Raw genomic sequence first — 25,222 nt, forward strand, 5'->3', positions numbered from 1 at the left:
ACTTGGTATCATTCAAGTTCTAGTTCAGTTTGGTTCGTAGCAGCAGTGTTTAATTTCTTCTTTAGTAATTGATCATTTAAAGTATGTAAAAATGATCTGTAAGGAAATTTGATCAACTTCATAGAATGCCATATGCAACAGGAGGAGTTATTTGTTGTCCAGATGATATTTTGTTGTATTTTATAAGTCGACAGACTGAAACAGGGATTTGGATTCCTTTCTGTACATAAACATTTGACCTGTGGGACAAAGATTGAGGAGTGCAAATTTTAAGAAGGGGAACTGTACTCTTCTTTATGAATCCAGATCCCAATGATAGAAATTAGAGATGAGAAATAATTTTATTTAGTTGGAGGTATTTTGCAATTTCAGATAATTGCCATTCAGAGCAATTGGGTGTCGTTTCTGCCAAAGACGACAAGCATTTGGCTGACTTCTCTCCAGCATTTGATTCCCTTCGCAGGTAGCTTCACACACTGAGCAGGCTGTGAAACCTGTTCGTCCAATTATGAAGGTTGTTGGTCTTGGCATAACTCACAGTTTCCTATTGGAGTAATTTCCTAGTGGTCCTTTAAGCACCTTGTAAAGTTTTCTTGCTGCAACCAAGTGCTAGCGCAGGGAGCCATAAAAGGGAAGTCTGCTGCGAGAGTTACCTAGTGATTATTAAAGCGCAGTGATTCATTCAAACTTAGTCTCTCCGTGTGCTGACAGAAGTTTTAATAATTACATCATGGGAAGTCATTTTTATTTCCTACACTGAGCCAAACATGCTTGTAAAGGGCTTTGACTGAATGCTCAAAGTCCCTTCCTTTCTGCGTTTAAGTAATTTTTTCCCAGGGATGTGTTGCCAAAAGCAACAATTTGCCACCTGGAGTACATCTGTGTTGACGTGAAACATGCTGAGCTAATGCCACGGTTCCTTTGCCCTCCGATGCCTCGGCAGCTGCTGTACAACTTTGCTAATTGGTTTCTTTGACACCAGTGTAAAGCTTTGCACTTTCTGTAATGCTTGCACCTTGGATTTGGTTCTCAAAATCATGTGTATACATATATATAAATGCATTAGCCAGAGACTGCAGCTATTAAAGGTTAGGTGTAACTTAGGGATGAACTCTTGCTAACTTTCTTTGAGAAGAATTAGACTTTCCACATTCTATTAAGACAACATCCGTTAATATTCAGGAGACCATGTTGCAGCCCAAAATATGTCCAGTGCTCCAGTTGTGACCAAATTCATCATGTCTGGTACAGACATGATGAATTTGGTCTACTGCAAGCCGAAGCTCCATGGAGGATATATTCAGTGTGACAGATTGTCAGCTATAAGAAACATTAAGCGTTTTATTTAAACACAAAGCGTCTTAAATTGTCTTAGCCTGGAGCATGTGGAAGAAATCTTCTACAAAGAGCCACCATTACTTTACTGTTGAATTAATTCTGCTGCTGCAGTGCTTGGCAAAGAATTTCACCGCGTAACAGATATTTTTAATGTTTTCCCTGTGTTAGTTCAGTCCATGTTGACAGGTTTGCGTGGTTAGGTTTTGTGAGATACTCTGTGTTCAGAAGATCAGATGAACAAAGTTTGGAATAGTTGTTTTATAGCCTAACCTGTGCTAAATGAGGACCCAAACACAGGCAGGATGCAGACAGTATCCTGAGAAAAGTGCAGCTTAGACAGAGTCCAAAAAACATACACGCTGGAAAACCAAGGTGCCAAAATAACACAAACATTCGGCCACATGGCACCAAACCACGGAAGGAAATGTGACGAACTGAATCCAGCAAGTAGTAAAAACTGGAGGAACATGGATACCGGGAGGTGTGGTTGGCGTGAAAAAAACAAGTGAGTTTAATCAATTACATGAGCTGTAGTTGTGAACTGTGGCACTGAGGGAGAACGACTCAGAATGACAGACTATGTAAACACAACAGAGGAACAACAGGGAAAAGAACTGAAGATAAGTACATGAATGAATAAATGAATGAATAATCATTAAGCATAATATTAGAGAACCAAAAGAATCAAGTGAGATGTGAAATAAACCCCAAAGAAGAATTCAAAACTATACTGACAAAGCAGAGCAGAAGTCCCTCAATTGATGACACTTCTGTGGTTCTCTCTTTTTTTTTCTTTTATTATATCCTCTAATAAACCTGAGGCCTTCACAGAACAGCTGCTTTTGTACTGAAATTATAACACATAAAGGTGGACTCTTTTCTAGTAGGGTGACTTATGAAGGCAATCGGTTAGATTATATTTTTAATTAAGGCTTTGAGGATCAGATTTAAATTGGTTAAAAAGAATCAATTTTCACCAGTACGTGCTAATCTGTGTTGGCCTAATCCCAGTAAAGTATAATGTTTGTAATCATTAAGAGAAAATCTGAGAAAGTTTAAAGCAGTGTCAAAACTTTAGAAGGGCCTTGCGTTATTTTAATGCGTCATTGTATGACAAAATACACTTTCTGTTGAGTTTTTTCAAAAACATATCAGTAAAGCAAGGCTTCAAACTGAGTATCTTTACATTTGCTAAAATGCACATATTTGTGTCAAGTCTGTTTCATCTGCCTGTGTAGATTAGGATTAGCACATCTCTCGACGTTTACCCATCTGTGATTCGGTGCTAAATCACAGATGGGTCTTCATCAGTCTAGTAACTCAAGCCTCACTAATGTAATGTAAATACTGTATGAGGGTTAATAATGTATGTTCTTGTGGGGGAAAAAAAAGATCTATTCAACTGAGTTTTGACGAAATTATGATGAATCGTGACTAAATAAACTTAAGGATTTTGTGTTAAATCCTTTATTGTACTGTATTTAAAAGAAGAAAACTAAAATGACCATTGTGAGTCTATGCATATTTATCAAACAGTGTTAAATGAATTCAATCCACTCTCCCAGAGCAACTCCTAGACAGCGTCCCCATTTTTCAACATGTGATAAGTGCCTGAGCGTGCTTGGAGTGTGGGTTGGTGTTGGTTCTAACGTGGAAAAGCTAAAAACAAGATGCCAGCTGAAAAGGCATCTAGTGTGCAGCAGGAATGCAAAATTATGGGTGCAGCAGAGCTGGTGAGTCAGAGGAACAGGATGCGAGTTGGCAGTCTTTTTTTCAAGACGTGTCTTTGCAGCTGTTTTGGGATAATCTGATGTGAAATATTCAGAAAGCTCATTAGTGGCACGCAAGCAGAGTCTCCTTGATCTTCATAACTACTTCAATTTATTTTTGTATTTTTATATGTCTGACTTATGTTCCTTCCTGTATTTATGTTGCACACCATCACTGAACATTATCCTACGTCATTTTTCTCTCATTTTGAGGTTAATGCATATTGGATGAATTTTATTTATTATTTTTAATTATCGTAGCTGTATTTTCATTACAGCTATCTCAAAGTTATCCTTTTGTGATCACAGAACCGCCATTTCCTTCTATCCTTTATTCATTGAAATACCCTTTATCTTGCACAAACTGCACCTTGACATGCATGCAAAACAAGCACACAACTTTAATCTTCTGAAAATATTAAACTGCCTAATCCTTTACATTCCTCTACTTTGCAAAAGGTCTTGGCAGGCTGCGAAGCTGCCCTCCATATTTTCTAAAACCCTGTGGCATTGCTTTATTTAAAGCATCTTAGCGGTGCAATGTGATGTGAACGGGCAGGCTTGGCACAGAACTGCCTCCAAAGAAGACTGCATGCATGCAAACATGAACACAAGTCTGTTAACCCAGAAATAAATATGGTAAACCAAACCAAATGACTGAAAAATGTGAAAATCTGCTTAAGCATTGTTTCTAAAAACTGTATGAGAATGTAAATGCTATTATTGTACATTTATTGCAAAATTTCCATGCAGAATTTGGGTAGATGCAGATAATCACTGTGCAATGAATTTTAGTTTAGACTTAAACCAGGAAAATAAAGGAATGTCGAGCTACAAGCATAGATATTTGCATTATTTATACAGAAAGTGACAATTTCTTACAGCTTACGATTTTTCTTAAAATAATTATTAAATTACAAAGTCGCTCATAAAATGAAGCATTAGTGTAATCAGTTATTTTTGAGTCCTTTACATTCCATATATCGGATATTGAGCGTAATCTGTAATGACAACTGCAGTTGCAAGATGTGGCATGATTTTTAGAAAATTGTCTAGTTTCTAAATTTGTCATCTTGACATTTTTACTCTTGGACAAAAACAACTAATCATCAGCAGTTTCTTTCACACAGAATGCCACCACTTGCGTTGCTAGACAAATTAGGTCATTGGTGACCCCCACAGGGCCACTGAGACTCACCTCGACATGTTGACAAGTCTGGATCAGCTTCCCCATAAGCGACTCCAGCTCGTTGTTCCTCTTGATCAAGTTGCTCAGGTTGGAGTCAAGTGCTTGCTGTTGGAAACAAGAGTGAGAGATGCTAAAAAAAAATAGAAATGTCACACAGATGCAAGAAGATAGAAACGCAACAAAGCTTAAGCCGACGCATCAAGTCAACTAAACAAGAAGGAACCTTCTAAAATAAAACGATGATGAGCAAATTGTGCAGTTCTATAACCTGATCAATCTATACATTTGTAAAGTTTTGGAGGTGGCGTACCTCTGACCGTGGGTAGTACCCCTCATCCCTGCACTGCCTCCTCATCCTGCCCCGTCCGAAGCCTCAGACAGCAGATCCTAGTTCTAGCCGTGGATGTGACTGGGACAGTCACTCCACTGAGCACCAAGCCATGCGCAAACCCAGCCAAGCGATAAATCAGGGCTTCAAAAAGCTTTCCCTATGAGAGCAGCGCTCCCGGCAAACGAAGCGGCAAACAGGTGACAAGCGCATCAGTACCGCCCCTCGACGCTCCTCCCTTCACTTATTTCCCTCTCTGTCCTCCTTTCTATTCACCCTTCTGTAATTTTTACATAGCCGTTTTTCTTTCTTTTTTTTTTTTAAATGCCAGAGCCCAGGCTGTTTCGTTTGCTGCCATGTTTCACATAATTGCCAAATCAGGCATGATTAAGCTGTTCTGATGCGTCGTTGTCACTTTTCCTCTTTTTCAAAGTTTTAAGATGTTCTTCATGGTTTCAAAGCTGAAAGTGAAAATTACCGAAGTATGAATTTATAGAATCCGCTTTGTAATTTACAAAGTGACCGTACCTCTTTAGCCACGTTTTAAATATCAACAGTTTGTGGCGTCAGAAAAGCTCGTACCCGTCCACAGAGGTGGACATGGTGCCTCTTTTTATTTATTTATTTTTTCCTTTGCAAGTGTGATGCAGTGCCACGTGGGGCTTAATGGATGACCTTAATACGCAGATGGCACACAGAAGTGACATAAGGGTCTGCTCTAACAGGAATATGCCCCTGTTGTTGGTAACAGAGGGGGAAAAGCTGATCTCTCAAAGGAGGACAAGAATTGCAACAATAAGCCATCCTCTGTGCACTGAACTTCAGTGCAATATGCCACGACACAAACATAAAGAAAAGGGATCTAAGCCTATTATATGTCCTTGTTGCCAGCTTGTCTATTTGTTGGAGCTGGACTGCCTTCCAGCCCCCTTCAGTTTGATCACTTGTCAATCATCCAGTGGCGTAATCTGTCTCTTTTTATCTGCCACCACTCTGAGCTAGATTTCTTTGGGGGGGAAAAGTCTGTGTTGTACTGCACAGTTAATCTCTGCTTAGTTAAATGAATTTCCAAAGTGCAGTGAGGCAGTGGACTAGAATTATTGTGATGGAAAGATCCAAGGATGCAAAATAACAGGAGTTAACTAGTTAGAAAAAAGATGTCACTTGCTTATTTCATTTCTTAATGTTTATATATTTCTGTAATTCAAGCCTTGAGAAGATTTTAAAACATTTCAGCTAGCCTAGGAGTTTTTATACTCTTTACAGAATTTGATAGAACCAAAAGATCCATCACATTATTACTTAGTCAAAGGTCCCGGCGCTCATAAATGGTGTACCGAGATTTGAACTTTCATCCCCTGGTAGTCAGCAATTCAGTTTCTATGGATTCATTAACAGCAGAAGCAACTTAATGTTCTTGCTCAGGAGCATGCTGAAAATGTTTCACCTTTTATCCCTATTAAAACACACTATAGAAAATGTTTGGCTCAAAAGCAACATGCATTATACAGGGTTCATTCATTCTCTCCTTCAGCCTAAAGTAAAACACATTTCAGATACACCAGCACAAGTACGGCGAGAAAAGGCTTAAAGTATTTCAGTCAAGCATCTGTACACAAAACACAAACTTAACATCTTACAAATAAGAAAGTGAAGCCTCACAAAAACAGCAGTAACGTGTTGGTGTTCCGTTCACACTTTCCAACATTTTCCACATTCATGAAATATAATCAGATAAACTATGGGCAAGTTAAAACCACCTTCTGAAATGATAATGGAGCTGATGTGCTCAAACTTGGCATTTAGCACCTCCTGAAAATCTTGTTTTTGCACCTTGGATTACACCCACTGGGATGGAGTGTGAGGACCCACCATCAGCAATTACTAAGGAGTACACTTTTCACCCTTTCTAGAGTAACAGACTTCACAGCAAGTCCAGTTTGTAATTCTGTGACCATCTATCAGGGAAATCAGTCCTAATAAATGGATAACTATAATAAACTGCTCTTAAGAACGCCAAGCTGTTCCAACTTAAACAGCGAAAGGGGAACACCAAACCAGTGATTTAGTACCAAGGCTGACGCATACAAACAGCTGCTCCTATCTTTTATCCTGAAGGTTTTTACTCGTAAGACCCTGAGCTGAGGATTTTAAAAGCCATTTCCAGCACCCTCCTCCGTCAATTTCCTGTGACGGGGGTAATTTTATCTCTGAAAAAAGGATGGGTGTTCCCACAATAACCTCCATGGCTCTTATCAGACGCACACCAACAGCCTCACAGGGGAAAAAGAGAAACTATTCCAATAATCTAATACGTTTTTTGCCCCATTTTGTGAAGAGTCTTGTATTCGGCAGATTGGCAAAAAGTGATACACTAATGAAATATACCTGGAAAATATGGCAGAAGAACAGCTAAAGCATGTCAGAATCTGAGATTAGGGTGGGGGATGTGAGACTGCTCGTATGATTTAATTAAGTTGTAACTCTTAAAAGTACCAGTACCAATACAATGGTGTGTTTTGTATACTTTAAAAGATTTCAAATGGAAATTAGTGTTCAGTAAACTCAAAAAGCTGACTTGTTAGCCAAAATCCAATTTGTAGTGTTACACTGTGGCATCTGCTAAAAAGCTAGAGTGATAATACAACAGGGTAATACACCCAGCAGGCAAGCGGTGCTTGTTAACCTGCAACCTCGCCAAAGTCACCATGCCTCATTGCTAAAGACATACCCCTAATTCACTGCCTCTGAATACCCCCCTGGCTTCCTGGTGTGGCGCAGTCATTATGCTAATTGCTTAATTATTCAGGAGAGATTATAAATCAGCATGAAATGATGAAATCTCTCTTGATGATCAAATTAGATACCAGAGTAAGGATATCAGGAAATTTCATACTTTAGAGGAGAATGAAATTAAAGTTTAAAATTCATTATATGTGTAAGACGATAAAGGACATCGGAGGGTTTTTATACTTATCTATAATTGGACTGAGTAAAACATTGAAAACAGCAGAAAGATTTTTTTAAATAGACTATATAAGCCAACAGGCACATACCTTTAATTTTTCGTAACGGTCGCTTAGGGCTGCCACCTGGTGATCCCTGTGCCTCCCGACCAGTTTGCACAGCGAGCAGATCAGCTGGTCGTCAGTGACACAGTACATGTTCACCTTCTCCTCCTCATGCTCCAGGCACTGGAGCCCTCTGAGGTGAGAGTCGGGCATTGGCTCAATGAGCCGGTGACCGGTGAATGGTTTCTTGTTCGGGTGAGTTGCCCTGAGGCACTCCTCGCAGTACGACACTTCGCACGTCACGCACGTCTTAACGGCATCCTGGGGTGGGTCCTGCTCGCAGAACTGGCATTGGACTGGTTCCGGCGGAGTTTCTGGGCTGGACATGGCGGCACTGACGGGAACCAGAGCCAGCCGGTTGCTCCCTTCCTCAATGGGAGAGTTGGGCCCACTGTGGGGACCGGCCAGCGGCAGAGGAAGGCCAGCCGAGGATGAGGCCCGTTGAACTCTATCGATAATGTTCTGCAAGGTCACGTTTCTCTTGAGTCCTTCTAATCCACGCTCCGGACTCAGGGAAATGACATACCTACAAGTGGGGCACTGAAAAGCGCCAATGCTCTGGACGGACTCGTTGGTGGTGCAGTGGGAGACGAGGATGCGATGGGCGCAGCCAAAGCACAGGCTGTGGGCACAAGGGAGCAGCAGCGGGTCTTCAAAGAGCTCCAGGCAGATTGGACAGGTCAGCTCTGACTCCAGAGTGTCCATCCTGCTCAGAAGAGGCCAGGCGGGACCGGGTGCAGCGTCAGCAAAATCCAGAAGAGCCGCTCAGATGTCTGGAGGCCAGAGACAAAGAGATGGCAGCCAGAAGAACAGAACGAGGGAAAGAAAGCAGAGGGATTTGAGATTAAATGGTGTGAAACAGCTTATTTTCCACAGCTTTCTTGGGAGGGCTTATATCTCAATGGAGCTGACAACTGCTAAAGAATTGCAGTGTTGAGTTTTTCCTTTTTAGCCTGTAAAAAGTTAACTGTAGATTCTGTCAAACCCATCAACGAACAACAAATAAGGCAACAGACCTACAAAATAGGCAAAAGTCTGGATCATCTTAGCCAGAGGCTGTGCAATGTCATTTACAATTAGAAAATGCTAATCTTTTTGTTCTGTTTACTCTTTAAAGATCCTTGTTGTGTTTTGTTTGCCGGCACCAACACTTGAGGTATAGCTAAACCAAAATTATCATCTGGCAGCAGCCTAGAATGTGTTACTTTCCCATTGCATTAGAGCTGCAAGGAGGAGTTTGTTGGGCTGGAAGGTGCTTAAAACTGCATCACAACAAACCTCAAAGCTAACGTAAGCCATGTTTAAATGATTTATGATGCAGCAAGGTTTTTTTTTTTTTTTTTGGAGCACAAGCTGCTGCTGTTGCTCTTTAGCATTCAGCGTTGGTTTATAATTCACTGCAATGTACGGCTGTAAAACGGTGCTTCAGAAGTAATTTTTAATCTTGGAGTACACTTAAATTTGAATCTATTTTAATAAAATTGAAAAGGATTTCCTTATCGGCATTAACATGTCAGCGGGAAGGATGTTTTTCATATGAGGTGCAGCAGTGCCAGCAGCTGCTGCTGCTACAGCTGTAGCCAGTTAGTAATTAGCGCATGTGTTGACTCACTCCTCCCGCAGAGAAGCTGGCTCTTGATTTCAGCGTTGTCGCCGTCAGGCAGTTTTAGTTGATGTTTGTGCTGATATTGCCCCCCCCACACACACACACACACCGCAATAACCATGGTCAAATATTTTTATTCACAGATGGATTAAAATAGAAAACAATACAGCTACATGTTTGATTAAATTATGTTAGTTGGTTGGAAGTAAAGCTCTAAAATTAAACAGTTGAATAACCTGACCTGGAAATGATCCTTTGTGAATGATTGAAGTGGGGATCAGTCATTCCCACTTCACTTCAACCCACTTCAGCCTTTAAGACACCTGAATAACTGGCTGAATTTCCTACACTAATTCTACACAGTCGGGCCTCGTTGATTTCCGTTTGTGAGCTACTGGGTTGAATTAACAAATTGAAAGAAACTACCTTTGGTAACATGTTTGGCATGTCTGACAGTTTCTTTGAACTCTTGACCCGGTTTGTTCAAAATGTGGTAGAAACCAGTTGTTTTTGTAAGACTTTAAGAGTCAGTGTTGTCTTGCACAGCTGATAAAAGTAGTGACAGATGTACAGAGTGTGTTGGTGCAGCAGCTGTGGCCTCATAGCATGGTCAGATTTCTATACATATAATTTTACATCCTTTTTTGAAATTGTGGATTTTTGCATCTTTATTTCTCAAGATTTTTGGGGGGGAGGCTTTTGTTTTTAGCTTGTGGGAGAGATTTGGCCTGTTTTGTATGCTGTACAGTTTTGGCTCGGATAGACGATTCCTGATTTAGTTGTTTTTTTTATATATATATAATTCTGTATTATCTCCTAGCGAGGGCAGTGGATCTTTCTATTCAAGGATGTAGGCATACTGAAATTCTCAGAAATTGTACCAATACAAAGTAAGAGTAACATGATGTGCAAGTCGTTTCTTATGGAAGAATTGAAGTGTTACAACCATTTCTCGTTTTTCGTGTGTGTAAAATTGAATTAGTTTTCTGGAGAACTTATGCAGCACTGGTTTTAAATCAACAATGCTGTTTGTTTCTAAAAGTGGATTTCGACACAAATGGATGTCTAGATATAGACCTGGGTCAAATTGCATTGAGAAGCAACAGTAAACACTGATACCATCAAACCTGGAGAGTGCCAGTGTTGTTCACAAAGCAGCAACAATGCTTGGACATTTGCTGAATTAAACTGTCCTCTGGCAATTTCCGAAACTTCGGATAACATCAATTTCATGAACGTTGCTTCTATTCAGAAGTCAAACTTCCATAAAGCACAAAAGCGGTAACAGAATAAGTGCACTTCTGTGATATAACGCATGCATTTCTGATGCAGGAAATGTGTCCAGTCTTATCTCACCAAGCAGGATTTTCAGCAGATGTCACTGTTGGCTGAGATTAAAGCATTGGTGCGTCAGACAATAGGATGCAAAGAGCTCTGAGTATCTTTCTCATTCTCATGCATGGTTTCCTCTGATCTTAAAGAAGGGGAAAAGTGCTGCAGATAAACTGTACCCCACTTGAGAGTTTTGCAGTGGTAGCATTTTTGAGGCCATGTGAAAGCGGATAACGGTTTTGTGTTGATAAAAAAAAGGAACTGAAAGATATTTCTGCAAAAAAATATTTAATATTTAGTGCCATAAAAGAATGTTTCCACCCTTCCGTCTCTTTTTTATTCTCTTGTACTTAATTTTTGGAAAAGATAAACTAAGCAAATGAATCTGTTTTTAACTGCTTTCATAATTTATTAGGGGGAAAACAATTAAAATCAACAGGACCATTTGTACAAAAATGAAGCTCTAACCTCCTAACATAGGCTTGTATATTGTGTGACCTGTGGACTCAATGAAACTTGCCTGACAACATAAGGTAACCTAATTTCTTTAAATATGAGGCTAAAGGTATTTTAAAGAACAGAAAAATATTTACTGACTGTCTAGACGGAGAGCCATATCCAAGTCTTTGGTCACCACAATTCACAAATGGAGAAAATATGGTCAGCCTAGTAAATTCACTTATTACTAAACACATCTAAAGCACTGCAGGCCTCTGACATAAAACCAGCACAACATTTCAGAAAATGAAAATGCAGGGAAATATATTTGTAGTAGCCTGATGGTCTAAGTTGGTTTGCTGCTTCGGGACCAACAGAGACATAAATTCTGGTCATGTCTCTGAAGAAGAATGTCCAGCCAAGGTTTGTGATCTTACACTCAACCCCACTTAGGCAAAGCAGAAGAAAAATGATCCAAAGCCCATGTAGACGTCCACTTCTGTGTCTGGGGAACAGCCGACTTTAATTCATTTTACCTGACTTGAATCGGGTTATTCATGCTGAAAACCCTCCAATATAAGAGGGATGAATCAAAAATTCTCCCAGTGAAGTAAAGCACTCACTTCCAGTTTGATCACAAACACCTGATGGCAGTCATTTCAAAGATCCCGCAACCAGTTAATGTTAGGTGGTGATAACTCTTTTGCAACATAAGTTGGTTTGGTTTTTGTTTCCCTTAAATTAAATTTCTGTGAAAAAAGAATTTTGGTATTTAGTTGGTTTATCTGCTCTGCTGCTAATATTTGCTCAGTTTGACAAAAGCAAAACTAGATGACATCTCAAAGATGGCACCCAAAAAGTAAGGGATTCAAACACTAAAAAACATGCAAAATAACTGAACGTGTTAAAAATTAAGATATTTGCAACAAGTACGTTTCCACCACACAGCAATGAGTAACCATCAAGTTGATTTCATGCATTTAATTTTAAAGTAGCTATATGTGCACAACTGAAGCACAGAGTGTTGTGCAGAAATGGACAAAATCCAAAGTAAATAGGGCTTCAGTAATGAAGGAAATATTGGCTGAAAATGTCCTGAGACATTTTATGCAGTCACTTTGTTCACTCAGCAGTCAGTCAAGTAATATCAACCGCCAACAGCATTATTGAAGGAAAGAAAGCAGCAGTAAGGCTTAAAAAAATCTTTCAAACAAAGCCAGGAATGGTAAAAATTGATAGAGCTGTGATTAGTTTGTGCTCGACACTGAGGGATCCTGAAGGCATTTATTGACCAAAGAGAAAAGATCGACTGAATTCAGATGAAAACACTTTAAACTAATTTGTTTGTTCTTATGCATTCACAGACTCGCACAAATTGAAACAGGCAGCCGAGAGAGGGTGAAATGCCTCTAACCATACCGTAGGTGACACTGTTGAACCGTGCAGGGAGGTGACTGAGAACAAAGCAAAAGAAGAGAGACGGGGGGGAAGGAGGAAAAAAAAAAAACGTGGGGATGCTGGGGGAAAAAATGTATATGATTTTACAAAAAATCTAATTTCTTTACTTTTTCCATCGTCACTTTGTGCCTCGGGACTGCCAGAGCTGTCACAGTATGTAAATGACTAGTCTGCCATGCTGGCACCTCAGCAATGTCAGTACCAATAGTCTTCAGTGGGGGGCAATACAAAACTGATTAGAGGAATGCTTTAGTGTTGTCCCACCTCCTCTGAGCTGCAGCTGCTGCCTATGAGCAGAAAATATCTTTGGAACTGATCACAAACTAATATTTATAGCATGTTGTTTGAATACCTATTTTTACGTTAACATGATTTTACCCAACATGCATCCTTTGACAGGCATAATGTAAATAATGTATATATTATCCCCCCCCCCCGCCATGCTTACTTTCCTGAGAATGTATTTGCTTCAACCTGACTACACCAGTTTAGACAAGAGTTTAATGAAAAACAGCCTGCTTACCACAACATGTTTTCACAAGCATACCCCAACGTCTCTTGCTTTTTTTTTATGTCAATGTCTCCATGTTTGCGTTTGGAACACGGCTTAAAAGTTTTGTTGCGAACTAAATCTGGGAATAATCTCACGCCCCACTTTCTGTGCTCTAGTTGCAACAGTGGAAAAAACCCCAAAACAATCCAAAAAAAAAAAATCACAAATATATGTTTGAATGTGCCCTGTGAGACTGGTTTAATAAAACAAACTATGAGCAGGATGAATAAGCATTTTATTTCTACCACTTCAAAAAATTCTGGATTTCAATTTATAGTGGCCCAGGATTGCAATTCCTACTTCAGGGAGCACTTAACTGCATTTTTATGAACTGGAACTGGAAAAATCCAACTTCCAAGTACAAATGGTTCACTCCATGGGTTTAAATCCACAAGCAAAGCAAGCAACTTGCTGATAAAAACCAAACAAAGCCACCTCAAATGGAGTAAAACTTTCTTAATGTTAGATTTTGAGCCTGTTGTGTTGTCAAATAAAACTAAATTGCTGTTTTAATGCAGCATGTTTTGTTGAAGATATAAAAGTAGCTACAAAATTTCAATTTTAAAATGTTACGGTAGGAATCATTTTATTTCTGTGCCATAAAGCTACTGCTAGCTAAGATTTGGTGTTAGAATTCCTTGCTTACTATAATAATACAAACCAAAGCAAGGCATTTTTCAGCATTTTCAATCATTCAAGCAAAAAGGACAATGTTCACAAATTTTGACCATAAATGTGAAGTATTATGTGTAATACCTTACATTTATAGAAACAATCAAAGTTCAAATAAATGGTTAAAAAAATGTCCACAGTGTGAGACATGTTGTGTACAAAGTAGCCATATTGAATTTAAACTTGGATTTGGTTGGGGACCATCAACTTTGCAAGTGGGAATTTTGATTATAGAAATCCATGCAAAAATTGGTGAAACAGCTTATTTTAGTTTTTTTTTTTTTTTTTTTTTTTTTTTAACATAAGTTTAAACAATTGAGTTTATTCAAACAGAGCACATTTGCTGCAAATTATATATGTTGGGACTTTACAATTAGGTCCCGTTCAGGACTACATATAGTCCCATATATTAATTCAAATAAGTACAGGGCAATTAGAAAATTTTATTGAAATCCATTTTTATCACTTAATTGATCACTTGAATTTCAACTTCAAGAAAAAAAAATTAAATTAATACTCTTGATTTTTTTCACTAAAGTTTAAAGTCCATTAGCCTCTTAGAGATGGCAGTAAAAACTGCTAAAATGTATCTCAATTTCAACCTTTGTCTATATAGAAATGCCAAAACTGTTGCCGTTTGCCATAGTTACTTTGAAAGAAATCTTCTATAAAATCTCTTATCCATGAATTCCAACACAACCTTTGGTGTAAAGTATTACGTCACCTTCCATTTATTGTTTTGCTTGTAATCCACAAGTTACCTGACAAACAAATGTTCACTGGAACAACAGAACCACGGAGCTTTTTAGAAATTAAAACGTCTTTCAACTTTTGATCTCGCTTCCAGTTTATTTCTGGGTCGTCTCCCTCCCACAAAGTCTGGGCCCCACTTCTTAAATCTTTCATTAAATGTGGATCCAGGAAGGTAGCGGCTTTCCCTTCCACTCACAGTTTAGGCTGGAATAAAATTTTAATGGGTACCCTTTTATTTTCTAAAAACTGATTTGACAAAAGCACAATGTGGGCAAAAACAGAGGCGGGACTGAGTTTGTGTTTGTTAAAAGGGAATGCTTGGCTTGGTTTTACAGTGCACATAATAAATGCTTGCATTTAATGTGACTTGCATGTTTAATTGCTATTAACTAGTGGGAAAGTGGGACTTTTAGCCTTTTATGATATTTTTGATAACTGTCGAGGTAAACTGAGTGGAAAGGCCTAATCTTGGCAGTAATTTCAGTAAATACGTTAAAGCCACATAACCTTGGTTTGAATAAAAAAAAAAACAAGTGTGCAGGGATCCATTTTGTGATTTGATGTGAGCAACTGTGGCAGTCCACGATGTAGATACAAGAAGTAGGTCATTCCCATTGACCTGGCTCACATAATCAGCGTACACTGTGTGTGTCACTTCATGATCTCGGCGTTCCAATTCTCTCTCCATCTCGCTCAGCTCGGAGGAGGCGGAAAAATATAGCAGAGCACATGGCAGAATGATAGAAAAGGGCAAAGGCATCTAATTCAGAGGGTAAACATATCTGGCTGTCAACGTTCATAATGTCATCCCTCAGGACCAAAACAAACCTTGCCCAGTGAAAACTGATGGGACAGATTTAACTGTACGCAAATGCATTAGCACTTCCTTGCAAAGAAAAAGTAAAGATTTTAGTGTTGGATGTGGAATTAAGTGCACCACTTGCCCCTAAATGAAGATGCACTAAAAGAACTGTCACTAAATAATTCACGTTTCTGTTCTTAAATACCAAATAATTCAGCTCTTGATGTGCATCGTTGAGTCAAATCTACTCTTCCGTCTCTTCCAACCTTTCACCCTTTCGACACCTTGTTTGCATCAATCTCTCAAAGAATTCAATAGATCCCACAACTGTTTACTGGATTTGCGGAGGAAATCGGAGGGGTTGAGGGGGGATAACATAATCTGCCTCCATAGCAGCACTGGGTGGCTAATGCCAGATTAACCCTTGACCCCGCTTCATGGTTGAGAACCAGTTGGCTTTACAAGAGGTCGCGCAATCCGGACCCAAGCTGCAAAAAATGTGCCATACTAATTGATTTCTACAGGAAAGGATTTATTCTAAAACTCTATGCACTTATAATCACGTGGAAAGCCTGATGCTACATTCCCCCCAAAGCATTTCTTATAGAAAGTTGGTGGAATTTCTTGCGGTATAGGCTAGAGGAACTTGTTTCCATACAGTCTGCAGTCTTGCTTGCACATATTGTAATATAAGTCCAATTAGGACACAGGATGAGGAAATGTATTTTGGCAAGGAACATGCCCAGAGCGAAAGCTAACGAGGTCCAAGCTGGAGTTTTAGATGAGGGATCAAAAGCTTTTAGCTTTAGATGTCAAACTCGGCAGAGAATTGGATGTCTCTCATCTCTTCCACCTTTTTCCCTCTCCATCTTGGCCTTCCTTTTGCTTTCCCTGTGCTGTATGATTCTTCATTTCCAGGCCTTATAACGTTACCGACACTAAAAATAGCCAAACGCTACACAAACAGTTGTGTTTTCGGTTCTCAAAAACCCTGCCACGTTTTTATCCCTAATCCGCTTCCTGCCACACCGGCTGTGACCAATCCAGGCCTTTCATGGTCAGAAGTGGGCAGTCACACTTTAACAGGATTGGTTGGTCATAGTCTGGGATGCAGAGGCTATTAGTGACGATAATGGAGGGAGACATTTGTGATTGTTTGTGCGTGGCAAGGTCTGTCTGGGATCTGGCTTGTGTGACCCAGATTGGCCTCAGTGGTACAGCTAAAAAAAATTCAATGCAATGTTTGTGGGGCAGGAGATTATAGGAGACACGAAACAAGTCTGGTGTTGACGGTATGTTTGATACCGACTCATGAGGCACTAAAGTAAACATGTTGGTTTTGGAAACTTCCTAAATATTAAGCCACATGCTTTTGGAAAGAATATTAGGATTACTTCTCTAACAAAACTATGGTGGAATAACATCCACTCTAAAAGTCTGTTTCCTCACAGAGGGTGTGAGACTCCCACCTAAGATTGCCAAGTACTTGATTGAATCCATTTTGTCCTCCGCATCCTGCAGGTTTTCAGTGCCAGAAGACTCTAAAGCTGTCCCAGAGCATCACTGAGTCGCTTTCTTTTCCCTCAGAGATGCCAGTTTACCAAGTTTCCATTCTATTTTCTTTCAGTTGTGATTAATCGCTCCACAGACTAGAACCCCAAAACCTTTTTTAGTTTTTAGTTTTTTTATTTTACGGTGAGCAAATTGGAGCTGACAGTTCCTGTGCTTTTGGGCCTGTAGTAGTGCATTTCCTGAGTTTAAGCATTGAGCCCTTTAGCATTCAGTTTTTACCTTATGTTTATGCTGCCAAAACGTCCTTCTGGATCTTATTTGCAGTCAATTGAGGTAGCCACCTGTCTCCTCAGTCTGATGACAGTAGATGATAGTTTCCTCTACGTCCCACCAGGTGGTGCACCCACAATTTCTTTCACTGTCAATTGTGAACTATGCTTCCAATTCAGGGCCTTGGATTTTGTTGTATCCTCTTGGAATTTCTCTTGACTTGGACAGATATCAAACATCCAATAAAATGACAGTCCAGGTATTTATGGTGTTCTATCTCAAGTACACAAATACAACCAATGATTTCTTGGATCACTTGTGCCTGAGACCACAACTGATTTGCAAATGTATACTCTTAAGGCCAATCTAGAGGGTTGACCAATTTATAGAGAAATTATACTCCTTAAACTAGAAATGTGAATTGAATTTGAACTATTCTGGTGTATCTTGTTCATTATATACACCTTGAACAGTTTTTAATTTAGCCAATAAACCAAAATTTGCAGTAGGGGTTCATCCATTTTCAGCCGAGCTGTATTGTGGAAATGATGGTGTTCTGAAAATATGTATTTAGAAGTTTCCTGTGCCTAACTTTCTACCTGCGTCACAATCTCTCTCCTGCTTGTATTTAACGTGAGATAAACTGCGATTAGGAAATAGGGGAGAAACAAACGGAACAAAAACCTCACCGCACACTTTTAAGAGTTGGCTGAAGTTTCCTTCCATCACCACAATTACTCAGTAATGCTTTGATGAAAGTGATAATGTAGCACTCATTCCCAGAAAGTTATCTTGGCTGCTTTGATTGGCTAATAAAATGTTTTGAAAGAGCTGCATGGCATGAGTATGCATGAGCAGAGTGCTGGAGGGGAATGAGGCCAGTGCATGTGGCTCGTGCCACGCAACATACATTTGATGTAAACTACTCAGGGTGAATGAGAGTGAAGCGGTTATCTCTGCTACTAAGTGAAATTCGTGTGGCATTACATCAAGTGAAGTTTGGTTCTTCCAGGATGTGATAAATCTTGGTGGGGTTCTGTTTCTGATCTCGGCTAGAGTAGATTTTTAGAAGAAGGCCAAGAACAGAGTGTATTCTACCAACTTTGAAGAACTGGACTGTTAGAGAAAAAGTTCCTTATGAGGAAAAAAATTGAAAAGTGTCAAATGCAACCAGATAAAGTATGAAGTGAAACAAGATTAAAACCCCAAACATAAAAGTCTTTGAGACTACAGCTCTTATTTTGTTGCAACTTAAGGTGCAAATGACTCTAAAGTTGGGCATCTGACTGGTTTTAATAAATTTTGACTTATTTTGGTAATCTCTGCACAGAACACTGTTTGGGTCCCGAAATGCACTCTGAAAATAGTTAGTTGAAATGGAGTTATTTTAATCTTGCAAGTTTAGCTTGTTTGTCCAAAGCTGTTGAGGCTAATGTTCTCTACTAGAGTGTAAAGACAATTCAGCTTATGAAAAGAACTCTGAGAAGTAGAGTAAAAATGTCACAAATAACAAACTGTTCTTAAAAAATAAGATTTTTATTTGTTCGGTACTATAAATGCTGCCACATGAACAAAGTGGTGAATTAGTATATCCTGTTTTTATCTGCTAGCTTGAGGAACAGTCTATATAGAAAAGAAATTCCCTAATGCTACACCTGCATAGCAATCAATAGCAACAAACTACAACAAGTCTGTGTAGGAAAAAAATTAATATTTTTTTCTTTCTTTTCTATTTTGGAAGAACAAAACCACCCAACCATAATGTAAAATCTCACCCACAAACTCACACAACAATGACAAACTTGATGTGTTAAACATCAATTTAAATTATTTCACTGTACCTGGAGAGTTTATCTTCTCATCTATATTTCAGACTTTTCAAACAGCATGAATCACTCACATTTCCAAATTGTTGTCCTGTTTTTGGAAATGTTGTTGCCAAAACCTCGTAATTAACACCAACTCTGTGTTAATATATATGTTCAACCAGGACAGGGAAGAGAGAGACGGCATTCTTCGCTTGTTTTCCTTAGTGTCCCTTAGCTTAGCTACCATGTATCGCTCCATAGACTTTGACATAAAAGTATATTCCAGGTGAGTGACCTCTGTCAATACAACAAGGAATAACTACTTTGTATTTTATATCATACAAGTTTTAAACACAGATTTTGGGAATTGAGCTTAAAGCTAAGGTTGTAATTTTCAAAATCTGAGTTTGTCAATGCCATGCTACTCAGTATCACTCCTCTGAGTAGAGCCAGGGTGAATTTATACATTTTCACACTCCCTCTCTCAGCTATTGATTTTACTCACTGCAGCATCATTCCCACTTGTCAAAAACATACAGTGCGAGTTGAATACAGGAGAATAAAGGCATGTCTTGAACAAACTAAGGAAAGTTTGAGTTGGGTTGCATTAGAGCAGCCCAAGTGTGCTTCTTTTGGTCAAGGTTTTGGATTTTTGTGTTTGGTTTTTTTTGTTTTTTGTCACACATCAGGTTTTTTGCAGGCTTGCAGTTGCTGGAGTGTCTCTTCTTAGAGCGTTTAGTGATTCATAGCAGAAAAGGCCTGAACTAACCAGTTCTTTACTACCAGTTGGAAGAAGAAAGGGATGTCTCTTAAAAGCAGCTGTTTATGTTAATTGAAACAATTTGTTCGTAATTTTGTAACTTTGAAGTCTATTTTGTTTGCTTCTGCAAATGTCTATAAACTTATTGCTCAGGGAACATCATCTTGTCTTTCTCTCACTGAATTGTTTACTACCTTTTGTACATAGTGAAATGTTGAGCACTTTAAATTCTAAGGACCCAATTAGGCTGAAAACAACAGAGACTCTTGGTCTTCAATTTAAAAGGTTTCCATAATGTTATAGTGATTATTCTCAGTGATCTTTGAAACATTGGCTGCTGGTAACACCATCATAACTTTGTTGCATTTCGAGGAGAATACACAACATCAAGTAAATAGCACTCAGGCTAGCCTTTCCTTCAATTTAACACTGCAGAATACATCATTTAGTCGCCACATAAGCCCCATAAAGCTGCCACAGCTTTATTTGGGCATGTAAGAAAAATTCCTCAGCACTTAGACGATGCTTGTACCACACATCTGCACCACTGTGACGGAAGTTGCTGATGCATACAGTTCCTCGACCAGATCTAGTTTGTCTTTAGATTTTTTTTTTTAAGTTTTAAAAGTTCAGACATTTTTTTTAATTATTATTCTCACTCTTGAATTTCTTGATCTCCAATTCAATAGCATATTTTCCGTTATATAAATCACCCTCCCACCCTACAAAGATGTCTAAATAGCTTTACGGACCACCTTTTCTTGCAGTGGCATAAAAAGAAAAAAAAATCTCTGAAAATAAACCGAATTGTGTGAGAATGAATAAACTGAATATTCAGGAATTTCTAACATCTATTGACACTCTTAGAAAATTCCTTTAAAATAGTTTAAGTGCTTTTCTGTTTTTTACTTCTACTTGAGAAGTAAATTATAAATTGCTTTAATTGTGTATGACTATGTTGTGATAAACAGAAGTCCATTTGTCTTGGCCTTTATTCAAAATGGAAAAACAAAAGGCCAATCTGGTAAGGCAGCCACTTGTTGTCACACATATTATGCAGTATTGCATACACTACTCTGCAACGTACTGTGGAGAGTTCTTCCAACTTCAGAATAAAAAGCTGAAGGGACCTACTTATCCCCACCACAGCACTACTGAATAAACCAGTTGCACCCATTGTCACATTTCTGGAAGTTACCATGACAACATTACTCAATTTACTTGGTCGGTGATTAAAAAAACCCACTGGAGTGGATAAAATGAGGTGAATTGGAGAGGAATGAGACTAAAAAAAATTGTATTTGAGCGTGTTCACCCCACTTCAAGGATGTTTAGATAGCAATTAATGGTTCTGCCTCCCTCCAGCGTGAAGTAGGCGTTCGACTTTGAAGATCGAATTAAACATCTAGAGTGATAAGCCTTCCATTAGTTATACCTCCCTGTTTATCACGTTAGCCACACATTGGTGAGATGGAGAGATATTTTTGGTAGAAATGCTATCAGCAAAAGGCTGTTTTTTCCTCATTATCAAAGCAACAACGATCAAAGTTAAAGCCTTGATTCTAAATAAGATAGAGTAACTTCGCCTTTAGATAAGTTTACATAAACTGCATGAAGAGTCCCGTAAGGAATAGAAGCAAGTTTAAAAGGCTGCGTTTGTGATAATTGTCTGCAAAGTTCCCACGGTCCATATCCAGGTGGGGCAGTGGAGGGGGAAGAGACGGATCTGAGTGCCGCTCCGCTCCTTTCTGAAGGCCACACAAGCTGACAATGTCTCACTGAGACATGTCGGTGGAAACAGGAAAAGAAACAGGAACACTACTGTCGTTGCTATATCGGTCGACGTTCTGACAGCTTCAAACCAAACATCCCACAAAGGTTTTTTGTTTTTTTCTCTTGGATTTAGTCTTTGTTCATTGAGACCGGTGCGTCCTCAAAAGCAACGGTTTTCTCAGTCTCTCTGATCCGTTGCAGGTGAGACTGATGAGTGGTAACACTGAGCTTGTGTTGCCCAGCTGTGACACACTCAACGCAGAAGACACGCGTGCAGCGAGGCGAACCAAACACGCCTCGGCACAGAGAGTCCGAGTTTCTCTGAGGCTAATATGGTGCACAATCAAGTGGGTTGTACGCCACATAAATGTGGCATAAATAATCACACACATGCATAATTACATTTTCGTATAAACACATGCACTCCATCTAAAGTTGCATTTAAATTAGGTCAAAAACATTGAAAGACTTTCCAGGTTAAAAAAAATTATAATAATTTGCAAAACCAGAGTTTGAGCACAAACAACATACGTAACCCTTCCTTCTGCAGATGTGTGCTCTGAGTTTTGAGAGACCACACAGACGAAAGTGGGTCACAAAACCCAGAATCAAACTCCACCCCAAAATCAAAAGTATCACAAGAAATTGGATAATCGGGGTTGAATTAAGTTGTCAAGACGCCGACAGACTGCGGAGCCGTATAGAGTCGAGATAAATGACTCACGCCTCCTGTGATGAAAAAGCAGACTTTGTGTTGTACATATGTTCAGCAACTGTTTCTGCAGAAGTTTCTCCTGGTCTACGGAGCTGAATGGTTGAGTTCTAAAGCCAGCACTCTGTTATTATCATTCTTGTAAACCTGCCACTTCTCCTGAGAATACAGTCAGGAGGGTTATAGCGTGCAGGAACCCCCCCCCAGGGACTCCCAAACTTCAGCAAAAGATCACAAACTGCCCATTGCGACAAAACCCACGCCACTTCTTCTGCTCTTACCTTCCACATGATTAAAATCCCATCATCCAAAAACAAAGTGAAAAAGACGGGAAGATAGAGAGCTGTAGAGGGAGACCGGCAGCTCTTTTTTGCTCTCTCACGCTCTCTCTCCTCTCTCTCTTTCCTCTCTCTCTCCTCTGTGGGATGCAGGAAGGTTGACGGTGGCGGCTAAAACAGCAGCGAGGAGCAATCCCAGGAGGCAGTGAGGATGTGAGTACGTCTCCGTGGCTGTGTCATCACCTCTCATGACATGTTTCCTCCTCTGCCTGTGTAAGCTTTTCCATCCAGACCCAGCAGAGAGAGAGAGAGACGGGACAAACTAGTGCACCGCCCCCTCACTATTCCCCCTCCTCCCTCCCCCATTCAGTCTGTTCATTCCTTGCTCCCTGTTTCACTGTATTCAAATGTGCCAGTGAGGTGCCCTGCCTTTAAGTAGGCCAATCACTGGCCACAGAGAGGTGGACTCTGATCTGGCGATGTGCTTGCGACACAATGTGCCTGCCTGCTGATTTTATTTCATTTTTTTCAATATGTCTGCTCACATGGAAACTCGTGTGGATATGCGGATGTAGCACATTTAGGCAGTCTTGAAAGCCAGGTGCAGATCAATGACATTTGTCTGACTTTGGACGAAAAGTCAATGGACAAATAGGAAGCTCTAAATTAGGAAACAAGCTGGATTCTAGAGAGATGCTAACTTTTGCAAGCCTTCAAAATGTTTACTCCTTAGCTGTCATGACACACTCAGGGCTCTCTAATTGTGAACTGGATACTATTAGGGAAATAAACTCAGTCTTTATTTTTAAATCAAGATGACTATATTGATTGCAAATAGCCTTTCTTCCTTCTTAAACCAAGCCATTTTAATGTCATCACATTGTCTTGTCTTTTTCTCTTGCACAGTAACTTAATTTACCTGGTGTATGGGCTGTGTTATGCAAAGTGTATTTCATGTCACCAGCCACGATAAACAGGCTAGTTTTTGTTTATGTAAGGCAACAAATTTTATTGCTCAGCGTTGGTAAACAGGAAGATTTAAGCACAGACACTTCCTTTGATAGTGCAGCTATGAAAAAAGAACTGACTGCTTCAATTGCTGTAAAATATGTATCATGAGCAACATCTTGCTCTCTGTGTGTGCAAAGTTGCATAAAATATGAATCCAACAGCTAAGTAAAAAAAATAAAAGTAACACATTTATGTAAAAATAGTAATCTAATGCTTAATTAACTTGCCAACTTCTTTTCTTTCTTTCTGCACTGTTTATTCTGTTAAGCAGTGGCTGTAAATATTTAAAGTGGAAAGCTGTAAATTTATTTTTATCATGACGTCCTCATTCATAAATATTGCAGTTTAATTTTCAGACTTCCAAACACACAGAGCCCAATTAAAATGATAGTTACAACAAAGCTAAAACTATCTGATAGTGCGGCACTTGTGTTGCAGTAAGTCTGTTCATTAGCAGTCAAATGACCACACAGATTGAGCTTATGGTTTATATACAAATTTAAGAGTAATTTAACATTTGAACAGCTTTTTTCTTTTCATCTCTGTTTTTGATTGTGGATCAAGATAGTTGTGTTCATTTACATGTTGGTTATTTTTGTTTGAAAGAATAAAAGTGACCAAATTAGGTCTCCAGTCTGCAACACAATCAATATTATACCTGCTTTCATGGCCTTTTAGACCCAACAATGTAGAAACCTACAAAGTGTTCCAGGTCAAGCTGGATGAAATGCTGCTTGGGACCTGAACTCTATTAAAAACTAAAATTCTGGCATCATTCGCGTAATGTCCTGACACCACTGTTACTCTGATGTACAATGCAAAGATAAATTGTGACTTGAGTGCATTATTATTTACAGTTTTGTTTGGCTTTGAAATGCGATAATATATCCTCAAACTCACAGCAGTCCCATTAAACTCAGATTACGACCAGCTGCAACGGGGCTTATGTTGGGGAGACTCGAAGCAAGATCAGATTATGATTTTATGCGTCAAGATGGATGGTATTTTGGGAAAGTTTTTTTGTTGTTTTATCTTGAACAAATTAAAAAACTGACTTAAACTGCTGAAGTGAAAACAAATTGAGAACTAAAAAGAAACATGGGTTTGTCAATAAAGCTGTCTTCAGATGTGAGATGAATAGAAGCCATAAAAGGAGTCACTCCCTCATCAGTAAAACGAATCGCCCACTAGAGTTTTTCCCATCGTTGCCCTGACGTCACTGCGGCTCTCCCTCCACCTTAAAACCTCAGCTGTTTTGGCTGCCTCTTATGAATCTTCCTCACTATTTTTTTTTCTATGGCCTACAAGAAAAGCTGCTTAAAATAATCTCCAAGATGCAAGTCGGCAAGCTGCACACTATACAACTGCAGTGTTTGGTTGAATATCCCCGACGTTAATCAGCTATATGATAGGACACCGCAGCTCCCTTCATCCTGGCCGTTGCACATCACAACAAGCAAAATGAATAAAAAAACAATCTGCTTAAATCTTTTATTTTGAGGTTTGCAGCTCAAGTGATATAAAAGCATTTAAGCCGGGAGCGCATCGGTTGCTGAATAATGAATAATCCCTGGCATTTGGCCTTGTGAAAAATGAGTCCTGTGGATAGAAGTGTGGAACATGGTTTTACTTAGCAAACGTTTGTGGGTCTATCCTGCTCTGTGTTCAGTACAGTAACGTCTTTGTACCAGAAATGTTCTGCTGGGATAAAATTGAGTTAAACATATCAGCTTGAATGTGGTAGTTACCAGACAGAAAGCTAGTGGAAACCTAAAACCACTAAAAAAGA

The 25,222-nt window shown here is 39.3% G+C and overlaps 2 protein-coding genes across 3 annotated transcripts in view; one reads left to right on the forward strand and one right to left on the reverse strand.

Annotated features, from left to right (window-relative positions):
* LOC106917007 (E3 ubiquitin-protein ligase Midline-1) overlaps positions 1-22,767 on the reverse strand; it is a 31,758-nt gene extending 8,991 nt beyond the window's left edge. Inside the window, exons 1-3 of the mRNA XM_014985664.2 lie at positions 22,426-22,767; positions 7,681-8,468; positions 4,306-4,401 (exon numbers count right to left, since the gene is read on the reverse strand). Coding sequence (XP_014841150.2) covers positions 4,306-4,401; positions 7,681-8,400 — 816 coding nt within the window. The 5' untranslated portion in view covers positions 8,401-8,468; positions 22,426-22,767. The remainder of the gene's footprint in view (positions 1-4,305; positions 4,402-7,680; positions 8,469-22,425) is intronic.
* Positions 1-25,222, forward strand: part of LOC106917008 (MSL complex subunit 3) — a 193,549-nt gene that overhangs the window by 68,199 nt on the left and 100,128 nt on the right. The window contains exon 2 of one of the 2 annotated variants that reach the window (XM_088013591.1): positions 22,576-22,635. The exons of the other annotated variant lie outside the window; for it this stretch is intronic. The gene's annotated coding sequence lies outside the window, so the exon portion shown is untranslated. The remainder of the gene's footprint in view (positions 1-22,575; positions 22,636-25,222) is intronic. 2 annotated transcript variants of the gene reach the window in all.

Source organism: Poecilia mexicana, unplaced genomic scaffold (assembly GCF_051168715.1).
Source record: "Poecilia mexicana isolate PSO_F unplaced genomic scaffold, ASM5116871v1 scaffold_2, whole genome shotgun sequence".
Classification (NCBI taxonomy): domain Eukaryota; kingdom Metazoa; phylum Chordata; class Actinopteri; order Cyprinodontiformes; family Poeciliidae; genus Poecilia; species Poecilia mexicana.